Source organism: Empidonax traillii, unplaced genomic scaffold (assembly GCF_003031625.1).
Source record: "Empidonax traillii isolate 1590-97213 ecotype Southwest subspecies unplaced genomic scaffold, ASM303162v1 scaffold953:size233439, whole genome shotgun sequence".
In the NCBI taxonomy this organism is placed as follows: Eukaryota; Metazoa; Chordata; class Aves; order Passeriformes; family Tyrannidae; genus Empidonax; species Empidonax traillii.
This window is the reverse complement of record NW_020956146.1, coordinates 119064-136871: the sequence shown is the minus strand read 5'-3', so window position 1 is coordinate 136871 and position 17808 is coordinate 119064. Positions and strand designations below refer to the sequence as shown.

At 47.0% G+C, this 17808-nt stretch overlaps 1 protein-coding gene across 1 annotated transcript in view; it reads left to right on the top strand.

Moving 5' to 3' along the window:
* HDAC4 (histone deacetylase 4) overlaps positions 1 to 17808 on the top strand; it is a 93605-nt gene that overhangs the window by 67034 nt on the left and 8763 nt on the right. Inside the window, exons 15-20 of the mRNA XM_027903258.1 lie at positions 2742 to 2788; positions 8476 to 8583; positions 8822 to 8877; positions 9362 to 9449; positions 10476 to 10595; positions 11453 to 11550. Coding sequence (XP_027759059.1) covers positions 2742 to 2788; positions 8476 to 8583; positions 8822 to 8877; positions 9362 to 9449; positions 10476 to 10595; positions 11453 to 11550 — 517 coding nt within the window. The remainder of the gene's footprint in view (positions 1 to 2741; positions 2789 to 8475; positions 8584 to 8821; positions 8878 to 9361; positions 9450 to 10475; positions 10596 to 11452; positions 11551 to 17808) is intronic.

Below are 17808 nucleotides of genomic sequence, written 5' to 3'. Positions count from 1 at the left end.
GAAATATAGATTTTTTTTTTTTTTTTCCCCAGCAATAATCCTAAGGGATTGATGTTGAGATAACCAAGCCCCCCAGGCACCAAACCAGGTGGATTTTAGCACCTCAGCTCCCTGTAGACACCATCACCCCCCTTTCCCTGGGGCCTGTTTGCAGCCCCTGTTTGCAGGTGAGAGGCTGGAGGGGCAATTTGGGAACCTCTCACGTGGGGACCAGCAAAAAAAAAAAAGACATTTCTGGGACCTTGACATTGAGGAAGTTTATTTTGGGATTAGCCTGGCTTTGGATGATATAAAAAGAGGATTAACTCCATGACCTGCATGATGTCACAGCAAAGGAGCTGGAAAGATTTTTGCTCAGTGTGCTCAGTGTGTCCATGAGATCCCCAAAGAGAGAAACCATTGACCAGTTGATTAAACAGGCAATTAGCACTGTCTTTATAGCTCACTTCCCACCTCTTTAAACCCAGAGAACCCAAAAGTAGACCCCTCCAGCTGAATGATGGCTCAGTTAGTGTGTAACCTTTGAAGGATTTCTGGGGTGGTATCCTTGGGAGTGGCAAACCATCAGTCCAAAGGAACGGTGTGTAAGTCTTCCTTGGTAGGTCCAGGAAGAACCTCTTGAGATACTTTTCCACTCTGTGAAGCTTTGCACGGTCTGTATCAGTGGTTCCACAGTTTGTTTGGATAGTGCTGGATTTGGGGACGCTCCCAGTTGCTGAATCATTCCTTAGAGAACCCAAGAGAGGAGCAACTCCTGCTCTGCCTGGGAGCCCTCCTGTAGCTCTGCTCTGTGTGCCCCGTGGCTTTAACCCCTCATTTTAAAATGTCTGTGGAGATCAGATTTATTCCTGTAGTGAAAGGAAATCATTCCAGCACCCGAGGGCATTCCAGAACAAAATGTTGTCTCTTTGGGTGCAAAGAACACCGAGTTGTCAAAGAACTGAGGGAGATCCCCAAGGATTTCCTGTAGGAAGGGCTGTCCAATAGCTCTGAGCTGAGCTTAAACCTGGTCTCCTAAACCCACTTGGCACCCTTTTAGCCTTGAGCCGCTGTCAGTGGGACTGGCTGCCAGCTTGCATGGCCATCTTTTTTCTTTCCTTTTTGGATTCCACAGGGATGGACCTGAGCAGGGATAACAGGGAAAACCTGGGAGTGTGGAGGTGAACGCTCCGTACCAGCCCCTCCCTCAGCCATCCTGTCCTGCTGAGAGCTTAAAAGGCTTTGAAATGTCCAAACCAGCTCTGTGGGGCTCTTTTAAACACACTGGAGGGTAGATTAGGGCAGGTTTGAAGGCTGAGAGCAAAGCTCTGTGTGAGTCTGAAGTGTGCAAATGGGGTCTGTTAGAGCTCAGTGCCTTGGCACGTGTGGGGTGACTCTGTAAACTCGGGGCCTTTGATATGTCTGGGAGGAAGAAAAAAGCACGAGAAGCCTCAGCCTGAAAGGGAGGAGCTTGGGAAGCTGGGGGATGGAAACACGGGATGGTTCTTGTTACGCTTCTGCAGATGATCAGGGGGAAGTGCCTTCATGGAATCAGAGAGTCCCAGGATGGTTTGGGTTGGAGGGACCTTTAAAGAGCATCTCATTCCACGCCCTGCCGTGGGCAGGGGCACCTTCCACTAGACCAGGCTTCTCCAAGCCCTGTCCAACCTGGCCTTGGACACTGCCAGCTTCTCTGGGCAGCCTGTGCCAGGCCCTCACCACCCTCCCAGGGAAGGATTTAATCCTAATATCCCACCTAACCTACTCCCTTCCAGTTTAAAACCATTTTCCCCTCACAGTCAAGGATACAAAATACAAACCCATCTCTCCTTTGACAGTGGAAGGACTTGGAACCTCTTGGACAAGCTGAAACTTGGGCAAATCGAGCTGGTTTTAATTTGTGGGGAGCGATCAGAAATTGTTGTCAAGAAGATAAATATCAAAATAACGGGTGGTTTAGCAGTGAAAGATGTGACAGCAGGTCCGAGGCAGGATGATCTAAGGACTTCCACGTGGATCTAATCAGACAGTGCATCTCCCTTTGAGCTCAGCTAATCCAGATGCATTAACTCCTCTTTCAGTCGTAGCATCCCAGGCCGGTTTGGCTTGGAAGGGACCTTAAAGCTCATCCCATTCCACTCCCTGCCATGGGCAGGGACACCTCCTGCTAGCCCAGGTTGCTCCAAGCCCTGTCAGGAGGATAATTTGCTCACACAGAAGCCCAGAAAGTGATGTTACATTTCTTACAGATCCAGAATTAGCCCTGCAGAGGCTTTTCTCCATTTTCCTCCAGTTCTTCCTGTTGCTTTTGCTCTTCCAGACAAAACACATGTTTTTTCTTTGCTTGCCACTGGTTTGTTTTTTTTTTTCTTCCTCTTTTATGAAGCCCCTGCTCTCCAAAGCCGTGTAGTAACTGCAGATGGGTGATAATTGGGGTGTTTTTATGATTTCCTGTCCTCCGCCAGTTGAAAGGGATCAGAGTGTTCATCCCAGCAGATTGTTGGTGGCATCTCAGTCATTTACAGTCAGTGGCACTGCTGGAAACGTCAGACAGCACCCAAACCTGGCATAAAAATGAGTGATTTATAGAAGCCTTTCCTTCTGGGGAGGCTTTTGAACGAGCCCGAGTACATTGTATGTGTGTATGAGCTGAGAAATTAAAGAACAACCCCCTCCCCAGTCTGTGTTGCTGTGTTTGCCATCAGATGGGCCCCAGACCTGGTGAACTTTGCCTCACAGGGTCCCTTTTTGTGTCCCTGCAGGTTCTCTAACGTCGATGTTTGTCAGGCTGCCTTGCGGTGGTGTCGGGGTGAGTGACTCTCTTCCATGTGTAAATAATGTCCTGTTTGTTCTCCCAGTGCCCTCAGCACCAAAAAAAAATTGTTGCTTTGCATTCCAGCAAGTGGGTAATTGCAACCAGATGCTGCCCATAAACAGGGGCTGTGGGGCTGCTCAGCCTCACGTGCCTTTCTTCAAAAGCAGCAGGAAGATTTTTCAGCTATTTTGGAGAGTCCAAGTGTGTGGGACGTTCAGAGGCTTGTTTGGGCTCTGGTTTTTAGGAGGAAAAACCTCATTTCCCAGGCAGGGACGTTTAAATGGCTTTGGGGTTGCTCCCCTTGCATCCCAAAATGCCTTTTCCATGGAAAGCAAGATGTGTTTGTGCTGTGTAGGTGTTTCATCTTCAGTCCTCGGACTTCAGAGCTGCCTCCACAGCAGGTGGAAAACGGGGGTAATAAAATAGTGATTATCCAAGGACAGGATTTAGGAAGTTCCTGTAAATAGTAAGTTTGTCCTTGAACTGAAATGTCCCACAGGTTGCGCAGCACAAGGGATTTGTCTTCAGTATTTGGCATCTTTTATCCCCCAGCTCCAGAAAAACCCACGGGGATTCTGAAGGAGGTGACTGAAACAGCCCTCCATCCCTCCTGGAAAAGCTGAACATCACTTTTCAGCTGTCAGATTTCCACATAATAAGACTTTTTGTTGTTGTTTGTTCCCATGAAACAAACAAACAAAAAAAACCCCAGACCCTAAATACCTTGTTTTGAAGGTTTTCTTGTTTTCCTTTGAAGCCTGAAAACTTAAAATTTGTTTCCCTTTCAAGTCAGACTTTCTGCCCCAGAGTTTCTGTGGAGGGTGACAGGACAGAAAATCGTGGAGAACAGGAAGGGGAAAAGAATGAGAGGAGACAATAAAAGGCATTGTGTTTGAAAATTCGCAGTGGTAGTTCTGCTGCATAATTGTAGCTCGTGAGGTTGAGTTTTCAAGGTCTGGATTCTGTTATGGAAATGAAACAAAATTGTTTTCTTCCTGAGCCTTTGCAAAATCGCTGCTTTGAAAATTATCCCGTCAAAAAAAAAAAAAAAAAAAAAAAAAAAAAGAGGAGAATAATCGCCGTTCCTTCATCCCGCCACTCGAGGAGAGATTTTATTTTGTATTGTAAATATGCTGCAGCCTCCTAATTCATGGCAAATTTTTGGCTGGAGCTTTAAAGGCTTGGATTTACTCTGCCCTGCAGTCAGGCATGCCATTCAAAGCAAAAAAAAAAAAAATAAAAAAATTATCATTTGCAAATGAAGGCTGAATGGTAAGGAGGGGAGGCAGAGCCCGGGCCCAGCACGGGCCCACAAGTCTGGCACTGAATCCAAAAGCAGGGCAGGAAACGCTGCAGAGCTGGGATTGTTGATGTGCTCCCGCTGCAGAGAGGGCTTGCACTTCACTTGCTGCTTGCTTGTCTCCACAGCCCCTTAAATATTAAATATTTACTGATATTTATAGCATTGTCGCAGTTTTAACAGGAAAACCTGGGCCAGAGCCTCACGGGGAGGAATTCCTTCCCGATATCCCATCTAACCCTCTGGCAGTTTGAAGCCATTCCCTGTGTCCTGTCCCTCCATCCCTTGTCCCCAGTCCCTCTCCAGCTCTCCTGGAGCCCCTTAAACCTTGGAGGTGTCACTGGAGCCTTCTCTTCTCCAGGTGAACCCCCCCAGCGTTCCCACTTTTCCTGATGGTGAAGGACCATCAGGCACACGTGATGATCAGAGGAATCATTTTCACTCCCAGTGGTTTGTGGCCCAAGCTTGAATGAGAAGAGATTTATTTCAGCTTAGATTTCAGTTCTCTGATGTAGACTGTGTTTATCTCCAAGGGGCAGAGGGACACTCCACGAGGCGCTGCACTCAGCTCCCCACGGCTTTCCAGCTGCCTTCCCCAGAGAGCTCCAACCTGGTGTGCCAAATACTTCCCAGGAGCCCATAATACCATAAAGTGAAAAGGAAAGACAGGAAAAAGTAGAATAAGGTGGGACAGGCCCTCTTCTGCGTTTGTACCGGAGCAGGTGATTCCTGTTGCTTGTACTTCAGGAGCTGAGGGTGGCACGTGAAATACTGGACTGGAAAGCTGGAAACCAGGAGGTTCTTCTTCAAGCAGTTCTCTTCTCTAGGAGATGCTGTGTAGATGAAAAGAATGGATGGGTCTGAAGGGTGATGTGGGGCACTGTAGGTGGGGAACCCCATGAAGAGCTGTTTTGCTTCAGGATGGAGGATGAATCCTGGTGCTTGGGCAGCCAGGAGTTGTCAGCAGTGAGCAAGACAAAGGACATTCAAGGGAGCGAATATCCTGAATATCCTGAGTTGGAAAGCACCCATCAGGACCATCCTGTCCAACCTCTGGCCCTGGCTAGGACACCCTACCAGTCCCACCCTGTGCCTGGAGCGTTGTCCAAGCTCTCCTTGAGCTCTTGAACTGAAGCAGCAGGAAAACAGTTTGGAGCAAATCTCTTCACCTCATAACCCCTTCTGATCTCTCTCTTTGAAAACTAAGTCTCAGTGTCTTGAAATCAATGAGAAAAAGGGGTCAGTTTGATCTCAGGTGGTTGGAAACTCTTTCTCCTCCTTGGTTTATCCCAAGAAACCTTCCCGTGGCCGTAGCTGGCACCGACAGCCATGGCAGGGGAGGAAGAAAGCACAGAAGCACTTGCAGCAACAGATGTGGGCTCTGATTGAAGCAGCAGTAATTTATTTCTGCTGATCTTCAGCAGCATCTGCAAGTGCAGCACAGGGTGGTTTTGCTCATCTCCACTTCTCTGTGTCTGACTTAGCTGCTCCACGGCGTTACCTAATCCAGGCTAATTAGAAGATGATTTCGGAGACAGGAGTTGAAGCTTTGAAAGTCTGCAGAACCATTCCCATCCAGATTCTTCCAATCACCCAAAGGCTTGATCTTAGGTTAGCTAATAAGTGTGTTTTCTTTTCTGTGCAGTATTTTTCTGCACATTTTCTAAAAGCGTCCAAAGATAAGGTTCTTTAAAGGGTGTTCTTCGTGTTGTTCTCCAGAATGTGTGACTCTATTTTTGGCTGTAAAGTCTTGATTAGAGCGTGTCAAAACCTTTACCTGTGCAAACAAAGGAGTTCTGGCAGAGCAGAGACCTCAAAAAGGACTTCCATGGAATGGAAATGAGGAGAAACTAATTAGCAAGTCGGAGGAGACACCGTTGGGTGCTGCTGTCGCCTCAGCTCCATGAGGGAAGAGCAGAACTGCTTCACTTTGCAGGGTCTGGAGCTGTGGCACAACCTGTCCCTGCACTTAATTTCTTCTCTGTGTAGCTCTTCAGTTAAAGGAAATAGTAGAATAATGAAACCTTTTTTAAGGTGCTCATTTAATTCTGAAATAGCTGCACTTGAGCAGAGTTCACTGTGTGAGTAGGAGCCTCATCATGGATATTAATAAAACCCAGAGCTTTTATTAAAGGGAGGGAGTTCCTATAAGGAAATTGTAATTTTTATTATGAGGAAGGGAGGTTTCACCCTGAAACATCTTGGACATTCTTTCCAGAACAGAGACCGGATCGAGCTGTTGACCTTCCTCTTTGGCATCCCCTCCTCACATAATGTGAAGGGGACGAGCCTGCAGCAGATCCCAGGAGCTGAATTCCCTCTCCCCATCTCTAGGAGCCCTCTCTGGGTGCTCTCCTGGCAAATTCTTCGTTAGAATGATCAAGGCATGAATTTCCCCTCAAGATGAGCAGCACAAGGGCTCCTCATCCCACCGAGGCCAGTGTGGGAGAGTCGGTGCCTGCCACAGTTGTGTCCCACAGATCCAGGGGAAGAACAAGGAATACACCCTGTTGGACCAAAGAAAGGCAAGAAATGTGCTTCCTCTCTGCATAAAGTCCTTCCAGATGGCAAAGCTGGCTGTGCTGGCCTGACAGCTCCTGTGATGGCAGCGACATCAAAGAGCTGCCGGGCAGGGAAAGCCAAACAGCCTCTTCCCTGTAATGAACTTCAGGATTCAGGAATGATGGAGGGCTCAACAGCAGCCTGGGCACCAAACAGCAGCAGCTTGGGAGCTGCACAACAGTCCAGCTCAGGGCAACACGAGGAACATTTTCCAGCATGGCAAGAGCACTGAGGGCTTTGGAGAGACCATTCCAACACTCCCAGGATGAAGTACTGCCTTGGAGTCATCTCAGACATCCAGGAGGGTGGCTGGGTGGTAAATCCTTATCTTGGAGATGTTTGCAGGATGGGGTGGTAGGGATCTCTGGATCCAGTCCTCTCCTACTGGGAAGCTGAGTGTGAGCAGACCCCTTGGAATTGGTTCTAAATCACAGTGGGAATGCTCTTTTCCAACTACCTAATTTCCTCCAGTCTAAGTAATATCACCGTAAATCCACTCTGCCTTGCCCTCCTCGTTCTTCCTGAAGTGCTGCCACCACCAGCCTGGTTTCTCCAGGCATCCAAGGGCCTGAACGTGGCTCGGCTTCGGCACCGGTGATTCCTGTCTCCTTTAAAGGGAAAACTGGCACCCAGAGCCATCTGAGGGGAATCCAAGGGTCTGTTGGTCCATTAGGACACGTGAATTTTGGTTTTTTTTGTATTCCATTCCTCTGGAATGGGATGAAGATGGCCCTCTGCAAGCCTGCATCCCATGGAAGGAGCCTGGTACTTGTCGTGCCCAGGCAGAGAGGGAAGCCCTGACCTCCTGTGTCCTGCAGCAGTGCCTTTCAGGACCAAGAAAAATGGATCAGATTTGCTCCAGAATGGATCAGATATGCCCAGAGATGGGTCAGATGTGCTCCAAGATGGGTCAGATAGGCAAAAAGATGGATTAGTTACAGATGCAGGAGCCCAAAGGTGGACCCTCACAGAGCCCTGATGGGCTGGTTGGGGGCGGTTCTTCTTCCCACCTTGTCTGGGGTTTTTGGAGGGCCCTGGTCAGGTCAGTCCCACATCCTGCAGTGCTGATCCAGGATTGCTGGAGCTGTTGTGTGTGACAGATGCCATTGTACTTCTGTTCCCACGTTACTGCCCAAACTTTCAGGGCTCCTGGTACCACAGTTAGTCCCTGGAGGGCTTTCCCTCCTGTTCTTGGCTTTCCCAGAGGCACGGACGTGGCTTTGTGTTGTTCTGCAAATGCTTTTCTGTGGCTTCCAAAGCATCCTCAGGGTGGATATTGCCAGGAACCATCCCTGATAACAGCCCCTGGGATCCTTTGCGCTGGCTCTTCCTTCCTCTTTTCCCTTTTCCTTTTTCCCTTTCCCTTTTTCCTCTTCCTTTTTCTTTCTAGAATCATGGAATGATTTCCTAAACCTTTTTATTTCATCTGGGATCACTTTCCTGGGCAATTAAAGAAAAATCCTGATACCGTGGGCACAGAATCCCAGAATGATTTGGGTTGGAAGGGGCCTTAAAGCTCATCCAGTCCCACGCCCTGCTGTGAGCAGGGACACCTTCCACCACCCCAGGTTGCTCCAAGCCCCATCCAGCCTGACCTTGGACACTTCCAGGGATCCAGGGGCAGCCACAGCTCCTCTGCCCAACCTGTGCCAGGGCCTGCCCACCCTCACAGGGAAGGATTCCTTCCCAGTATCCCACCTAACCCTGCCTGTGGCAGTGGGCAGCGTTCCCCCTGGTCCTGGCCCTCCCTGTGGCTGGTGGCTGTGTGGAGCAGGGCTGCCTGTCCCCTGCCCCTCACGTGGCTCCCTGTGTCCCTCAGGTCGACAGCGACACCATTTGGAACGAAGTGCACTCGTCGGGGGCCGCCCGCCTGGCCGTGGGCTGTGTCATCGAGCTGGTCTTCAAAGTGGCCACAGGAGAGCTCAAGGTTGGTGTGGGAACAGCCCTGGGCTGTGCTGGGGGCTCGGGGATGCAGGACTGCAGGAGCTCCACCGCTTCTCTCCCCCTCCCAGAGAGCATCATCACCCACCGCTCTGCTCTTGTGAGAAAACAAACCATCAGGAGCAACCCCGTAGTTCCAAAGCACAGTTCAGGCTTTCCCCTGCGGATTCTGCCTCTCTCTCTTTGCCTCTCTGACTTCCTCCCTGTCCTGTCTTTGTGTGCAGAACGGATTTGCCGTTGTGCGGCCCCCGGGGCACCACGCGGAGGAGAGCACCCCCATGTGAGTATGAGGGAGGGCTGGCTTGAATTGCTGCAGGGCTGGCCTGATCCACAGCTGGAAATTCCAAAGGAATTTTGCTAGGTTATCCCTCCAGAATTCCTGTTCATTGAGAGGTGAGATGAGTTGTATCCAGTTCTCTGGAAGAGGGTAAGGTCCTGCTTAGTGCTTTCGGGGGGGTGTTTTCTAGCAAGGATCAGCGTTCCAGCCTCTCCTTGCAGTGGGTTTGGGCAAATGTGGGGCATTCCCTGTTTCCCCAGAGCTGGCAGGATGCCTGCTGCTGGAATTCAGCACATGGCCATCTTCCAGTGGGAAGTGGGTCCCTGCCTATGGCAGAGGGTTGGAACGAGACAAACCCAAACCCTTCCGTGTTTCCAAGGAGGAAGGAAGGAATTCCTTCCTCCTGTGTTCCACCAGGTGATGGATGCACTGAGACCAAGGAAAGCTGTCATTAACCCCTGTCCTTCCCTCTTCTCTCCCCTTCCAGGGGCTTCTGCTATTTTAACTCCGTGGCAATCGCAGCGAAGCTGCTCCAGCAAAGGCTCAACGTGAGCAAAATCCTCATAGTGGACTGGGTGAGTAAATCCACTTATTTTCCTTGGGGAACTGCAGGTGGAAATTATTCTGGGTGGGTTTTTTCTTGTAAGGGGCAACTCTGGTTTTGTAAGTCATTTGTTGCCTGTGCTCTGCAAGAGAAAAAATTCGGGGTTTAAAGTGATTGAAAGTGTTTTAACAAACTTCTTGAAAAATCCACAGTTTCCCAAATAAAGTTGTAATTGAGAAGTAGTTGCTTCCTAAAACAGGCCCGACCCACAGTCTCAAGGATAACTCAAGGGCTGTTTTTTTTCCTGGTCCTTCCCGGTTTTCTTTTCAAGATGCAAGGACCAGCTGCTGGGAGGAATAGGCTGCTTGGCACAGCTTGTCCTTCTGAAGGGATGATCCATGTGTCCTACCTCTGAGAAAGAGCTCCTTGGGGGTTTTGCTGGGGCAGTTTATAGATTTTTATGGTTTTTAATAAATTTCATGTGGCTGTGAAGGCATTGGAGTAGCTGGAGGTCAGTCAGGAGTTTTGATTATATTGTCAAATGGGCTAAACCGAGTTAAAGTGGATTTATTTGTCTTTTGGACCTACTGTAAGGACATCCTTTCCCTCACTTCCCACCTGTTTTTCACAGCAGGAAGGGGAATTTTGAACACCTGTCCAGTTCCAGGCTGTGTTTCTGCACCACATGAGGGGTCTGGAGATGGGTTGTGTTGTTCAACCTCCTTGGGTCCAACACAACTTTACTGGTATCAGTTGCAGATTTGGGGCAAAAAATGCAGTTTCTCCATCGCCCAGTATCTGGTGTGAATGCAGTTCTCTCCATCCAAGTAAACCAGTCCTGTCTCAGGTTCCACAGACACTTGGGATTGTGTTTATTCTGTGTTTAACAAGGAATCTGTGGGCAAAGCAGGTTATTCCCTTTTCCCATAAACTCCTTCAGCCGGATCAGGGAAGTGCCAAAATGAAGTCCAAGTGCAAGAAACCCCCCAAATCCCAATTTTTTTGCCTTTAATCCACATTTTTCCGAAGGTGTTAACCTCTAATCTCTGTCCCTCAGGATGTCCACCACGGGAATGGGACTCAGCAGGCCTTCTACAATGATCCCAATGTCCTTTACATCTCCCTCCATCGCTACGATGATGGCAATTTCTTCCCAGGCAGCGGTGCTCCCGACGAGGTGAGGGCATGGATTGGCACCAGGACCCGCTCAGGTGCCCCCAGAAATCCCAGGAGGCCCCTGCCAGGCTTGGAGAGAAGCTCCTGCCACCTCAGTGGTGCTCCTTTGGGAACACATCCCTCGGGTTTGTGTGTTTGGGGCCTTCCCCCCAAGTCCTCCCAGCAGTGGGCTTTGTGTCCTGCTCAAAGTGAGTCATTAATGAGCAATTAATGAGTAATTAATGAGCCTCAGATGAATAAATAACCCTGAATTGGAGAATTTTCAATTCATTTGCAAAACATTAATTTTCAATTTTATTTCGTTTTTCATATGCAGAGACCTTCTTGGCAAACAAGCTGCTGGAACCCCTTGTTTTGTTTTTCAGTTCCCCCCTGTTTTCAGGTAGCTGCAATCAGGGCAGATGGGGACAGGCAAGGAGGGGGATTTAATTCCATCTCCATCTCCCACCCACGTCTCCCTCAAGCAGCCAAAACCTCTTCTCTGTGAATCTTTTTTTCCCCAGCAGAGGGGGAGCTCACTCTGATTAAAATACAGGGTTTTTTCCCCAGTTGCAACTGTAAGGAAATAGAAAATACGCTTCTGGATAAAGCTGAGAATTAATTATGGGAAGGTATTGCATTCCTTAAAAAACAAGGAAGAAGATCCAGGCGCTGGTGAGGTGTTTTTTGGGAGAGCAGCAGCCAAATTCCACTGGTCCTCAACTCCCATAAGGATCAGGGCAGGGAGGAGCTTTATTTTCACTCTTGTTTTGTGGACTGGGGAAGAATTCACCTCACTGCTGAATCCAAGAGATGTGCTGCCATAATTCCCTGTTTGTATCCATGTGTGTTGTTAAAAGTCCCCTCTCCCTCTTCCAGGTTGGCACAGGAGCAGGAGTTGGTTTCAACGTTAACATGGCATTTACTGGTGGCCTGGATCCACCCATGGGAGACACGGAATATTTAACTGCTTTCAGGTAAGAGGGAATTGTTCCTCTTCAAAATTGGGTTTTCACCTAAACTGGGTTTCTTTCTCCTCCTTAATCTGGGCTTTCTGCCTTTCCAAGGTTAGAAAGACAGGATGTGCAGGTAGTTGCAGTTACTTTTTTGAGTGCCATGACAAAAACAAGCTGAATTAGGATATTCCTCGAGGGATGGACAGATTTGCTGCTCAGCATTGATGGATCCATGGATAGAAATTATTCACTGACAGGAATAAACCCTTCTGGTTCTGGCTAAAAACCTCGTGACCTCTTTAGGGGGAGTATTTCTGTGGCTGAGCTCACCTGGGTGGGAAAAGTGGGATAAACTTTGGGAAGAGTCAGCCCAGGTTGGAACTGGGGGGGTGCAGCTGCCCCAGGGCCTGAGGGGGCACCTCTGGGACCCAAAAATGGCATCACTGGAGGCTCCAAATGGAGCAGGGGAGGAAATCACTTGACTCAAGGTCAAGAAAAAAAAGTTTAGATTGGGATACTGGGAAGGAATTCTTCCTGGGGAGGGGTTGGGATGGAATTCCCTGGGAAGTTGTGGCTGCCTCATCCCTGGAAGTGTCCAAGGCCAGGCTGGAGCAGTCTGGGCTAGTGGAAGGTGTCCCTGCCCATGGCAGGGGGTGGAACCAGATGAGCTTTAAGGTCCCTTCCAACCCAAAACACTCCATGATTTTTTTTAGACAGTCTTGTCCCACACCTGCCTCCCACCTGTGGCTCCAACCTCTCCAGCTGGAATTTTTTTAAAACTTTGAAGTGGTTTTCTGTCCTCAACAGCAGGTTTGGTGGCCACCCCACCTAAATCCAGGGAGATGCATCCTTCCTAAGACATGGGTTGTGAGTTTCTGGAATATCACCTTGCTGGGATGGCATTAAATCCAGGAGCACTCTTCCCTGTCCTAAAGAACATGTATTTATCTTCTGTTACACTGAGCAAAAAGAGCTTTCCCCGCCCCCCTTCATGCTGCTGTTACACAGCCTTCCAAGGATATTCCCAATTTAAAACAACACCTTGTCAAATCCCTGTTTTCTTCCTGGAAGGCAGCACTTTGCTCCAAGGTGGAAGTCTGGTTATCCTGACATTCCCAAACCTGGTCTCTTCCTTAGGCAGAGAACCTGGAGTTGGGGACAGAGTGACATTAAATATTAATTAACTTCCCAGGCTCCTGGAAAACTGCCTTTTCCCAGCCATTCCTGGTGTCTTTGCCCGGAGAGAGCAGCTCTTTGGGGAGCACACTTTGGAGCTGCTCACAGCCCTTTATTTTTAGGAGTTTTTGGGAAGCTCATGGGACTCCATGTGCACACCTTCAGTCCATAACTTTAACGGGAAGCCTTTTTTTCATCTTGCTCCAACTTGGGGCACGATAATCCATTATCAAGTGACCTTTTGAAATCTCCACCAGCTCCTTTGAAAAAGATTCCCCCCCCCCCCCACCGCCCCGAATCTTTCTATTGATTTGAATGTAAAATAACTCTTTGAAGTTTGCAATTTATAGTCCCCTGAGAGTCAGAAAGTGAAGGGAATGGGTCATATATCCCATTTTTTCCCCCCCTTCTTTTCTTGCTTTAGCCCCCGGAGACAATTCATGCCTTCAAGGCAGCACCTTGTTATTCCACCCCATCGAATGCCACGTTGCATTTGCCGGGGATCAAACCAGGAGATGAAGGAAAGATAAGAAAATTGGCCATAATGAACTCCAGAAGCAGGAGGCATTTTCACCATGAACTTGGAAACTCTGCAGTGGAGAGCTGAGCTTTAATTCAAACCAGTCCCGGTGCCAAACTGGGAAGGCTTTGAAGTCTGGAGAGGAATCAGTGGAAATCCTTTGAGCCAGGCAAAGATACTGATAGACTTTTTTTCTTTTCCCTTTTTTTTTTTTTAAACCTTAACTCTTCACATTCCCCGTCTATTTTAGAGGGGAAAAAAAAAGAATCCTTTTTCTGCATAAAAGGAGCAGAATTAAATCGAGCACCACACGCGATGGTTTCATTTCAAGGTGAGCCAGTGTGTGGGTTTGAGAAATGAAAACAACGGAGCTAATTGTCCGTGGAAATGAGGGAATAAATAATTCCTAATGGAGTCACTCATCCCCCCGCTGGAAACCTGTTTCGGTGCGAGTTTACTCCATCCCAAAAGAAAGAGGGGGGTTTGCATCAGTGATTTTCCTACTGTGATTCCTCCTCCAAATATTGCCCCCCCCCCCCACTTCTTGCAGTGGGGTTACAGAATATTCCGACTTGGAAGGGACCCACGAGGTGCCCAGGCTCTCCTGACCTCTGGATGCTCCTTAATCCCACCAGGATGTCCCAAAAGTGAGAACAAGGGTTAAAAACGTGCCTTGCCCTGCACTTTATCCCCGTTACCTTCGTAACCCAGGGCTGAAATCACCGGCTCGGGGTTGGGCTGGTGGCATTTTTTAGGGGGGGACACAGGGTGGAGATTCCAGGAGGGATTCGGGGAGTTTGGGGGAAGCTTGGAGCAACTCCACTCCATCCCAATTTTGGGCTGAACTCTCCCCCAAAATACGTGGGCAACCCAAATTGCAGAGATCAGGGAGAAATGTGTTCAACCTTAAAGGGGAAAATGCGGGACATGTCATTCCCAAAGTCCTCAGCTCATCCAGCCCTTCCTGGGGTCTGTTATTGCGTCGTTATAGAAACAAACAGTTGTAAAAGGCTTGGAGGGTTTTCTGACTGGGATGTGTCATTCCCTGATGTTTTACACAAGCGGGAATGGCGTTTCCTTCCCCAAATCCTCCCCGGGAACGTGCAAACCCAGCTGAGAGACCTGCAGGGAAAGGGGGAAACTCCCGCTGGTTCCCTGTTCCATGGGAACAGCAATCAGTGGAATTAAACTGTGTTACCTACGGGAGTTTCGCTGCAGGAAGGTTTTCCTGGTGGTTGGAGCAGGATTTTTGCCCCCGTGCCGAGGTCTCCTCCACAGTTAGAATTCCACACGCAGCTCAGTTGTTTTTTCAAATACCTAAAGTGGAAGGAAAAGCCGGGACTGTTGGGAAGATCCCTCAAAAAGCATTAAATGAGTGCAGGAACCCATTTTGGGAGGGATTTTGGTTTTCCCTGGGATCCATAAAGCGGGAATAAGGAGCAGGAGAGGGGGGGAACGATGATGGGTTTGCCTGGCTTGGTTGTTCCTGCGTTTTCAATTTCATGCTCTTCTGACACTGATCTTATCCCCGAATTCCTAATCCCTTTGGACATGGAAAATGAGCGTGGAGATGGATGCCTGGAGAAAGAAAGGCTGGAATTTTCAGGAGGCTGATTAGCCTTAGGAGCAGTGGATGACATTTTGGGTTCTACACACATTTTTTAATATGTATAAAAAATGTGTGTATAACCATATACATATAATATACATACACATTTATATATATTTATATACATTTATATACAACATACATAACACATATAAATATATATTATATATAAATATTTTAAATATATAATCATATATAAATATATAACAGATAATTTATACATAGCGTATAAATACATATGTGCACATTTACATGACATGTATAATACTTAATAATATATATAATATAATAATATAACTAATTAATATAATACTTAAAATAATATAAAATATCTAAACATAGAAATATACACATGATGTATTAATATATAATATATAAGTAGATGCAGAATATATTAAAATGTATAGCTAAAATATATGAGAACATCTACATGATATATAGATATATATCTAACTAGGTGCATAATATATAAAATTGTACACATATGTATAAATAGCATATATAAAAATGTATAATTTATATAACTAGATGCATAATATATAGTTATAGGCATATACCCATAACATAAAAAATAGATCATTTATATATGTATAATGTATACTTAACGTGTATAAAATATACTTATAAAAATAGATGCATAATATATCAAAATATATCCTTAGCACACGTAAATATACACATAACATATATAAAAATATATTCTTAACATAGAGAAATATATATAAAATATATTTCTGTTAACAGATGCATAATATATAAAAGTATGTGCTTAACATACACATAGACATAACATGTTTAAAATATAGAGAATTTATATGAATAAATGTGTAATATGTTGTTCATTTATGTAAATATACACATAATATATAAAAATGTATTTTTATAAATATATTATATATAATATATATTAATGTGTATAATATATAATTTATATATTATATATAATTTTAAAAAATAGATATGTAGTACATATAAATATAACACAAAATATGTATTTATACAGATAGACCCATAATATAAAAAAATATATCCATAGCACATATGAATATCTACAGAACATATATAGAAAATAGATAAAACATTTATATATATGGCCAACAGTGGGAAAAAGGCTCCCCTAAAATGCTCAGCCTTCTAAATTTCCCTGACTTCCTCGCTGCAACTGAGCATTTAAACCCCAAATTAATCTTCTTTTGGATTGTTTTGCCTGCATGTCATTTATTAGGCATTTAATTGGCCGATTGGCTGATCCCAGGCTAAAAATAATTCCTTCAGGCCTCTGGAAAACAGAGCTAAAATTGCATTTATTTTTTTCTCCTCGCTCCCAAGCGATGGCAGGACACGCTGGGGAGGTTTTGCTGTTTGCAGCCGCCAGTTGTCCCTGTTCAGCCTCTTCAAAAAGAGAGATTTAATTTAGTTTAGGCAAGCAAACCAAGCCTCTAAAATTCAGGAAATTTCAATTTCCTTGTGTTCTGAAAGAGTCCACGTGGATTGAGGGAATACTCAGTGTTAGGGCTGTTCATTCCTCACTGAAGAACTTTACGGCCATTCCTTAAATGCCCCGATTCCAGGCAGAACTGCTCGTCTCCTGGATGATAATTTGACTTTCTGGCTTTTTTGTGGTCTCATCCTCAGGGCAGAGCCCTGGGGTTGTTTGCAGTGGAATCCTCGTTTTCTCTCCAGGACTGGGCTTTACTGGGGTGGATCTGAGCGAAGGGGCTGGTTTTCCACGTGGGCAGGGAGGATTAGGGAGGAAAAGGCTTGGGTGAGATGGGCCAGAAATGTTGCCCACAGGTGGAATCCTGGAAACATGGGGGATTTCTTTGCCTTTTTTTCCAATTAAAAAGGCAAAATGAGGGGATGCTGACTCTGACCCTCCTGGATCAAGTTTTATGTCCAAAGATACAGCTGCTTTTATGGATGTGGAGCTGATATCAGCGTGGAGTGTGGCTTTGGAATATTGATCTCTTTACTCTCACATCCAGGGACAGGGCCCCAGGGAACAGCTGGAGCTGTGCCAGGGCAGGATTAGGATGGATCTCAGGAAAAGGTTCTTCCTTTGGAAGGTGGTTGGGCACTGAACAGGCTCCCCAGGGAAGGATCCAGAGCTCAAGGAGCATTTGGACAACACCCTCAGGGACAGGGTGGGATTGTTGGGGTGCCTGTGCAGGGCCAGGAGTGGGACTGGATGATCCTGGTGGAATCAGGAGATTCTGTGATCTCTGATTCTGGAATTTGGAGAAAATCAGAAGCAAGAGCAGCCCTTGGGAGTTTGGATGGGAGTCACAGGGGAAGGGGAGGCTTCGGCTCTGGATTTGGGAGTGCTCTTGGCTTGGGACGTGTTGGGACTGTCAGTGGACACGGACTGTCTGTCTGGACCTCTCGGAGAGGGAGCCAGGGGACCTGGGACACATTCCTTAAAACTCTGAGGGACCTCCCAACAACGCACAGCACCTCTTGGAATTGCTCCCAGTTGGAGTAGCCATTTGTGGTGGGAGTCACTCCATCCTGCAGCGGAGAAAACTCTGGGCATCCTCAAAGCGGCTTCTTCTGAGCCCTGATTTGCTTTGAACCAACAACTGCTGCTTGTCCTCTTCTAAAATTCACCCACCAGGGCTCAGGGTTAACCCCCAGGTCCTGGCAGCTCCCATGGTGTCAGAACTCTGGGGGGAAAAATAAATGGGATTATTTTAGAAGTTTTCCTTTGATTGGGAATTAAAGGGCTCAGCAGGACTTCAGAGTTCAGGGAGAATAAAACCCTCAGCCCTGAGCGGTGGGTTTGGAAGTGCTGCTCCAGCCCTTGGTGGGGGAGGTGGATTCTATGGATTTATGGTGGATTTTAGGAGTGTCCTGGTAGCACTTGGGCCATCCCAGCACGGAACAGACCTCTCTGGGCTCTGTTTCAGAGCATCACTTAATGACTCCGCTCAGTAAAATGGCCGATAAATGCAAAGATATTTACGGGTTCCTGCTT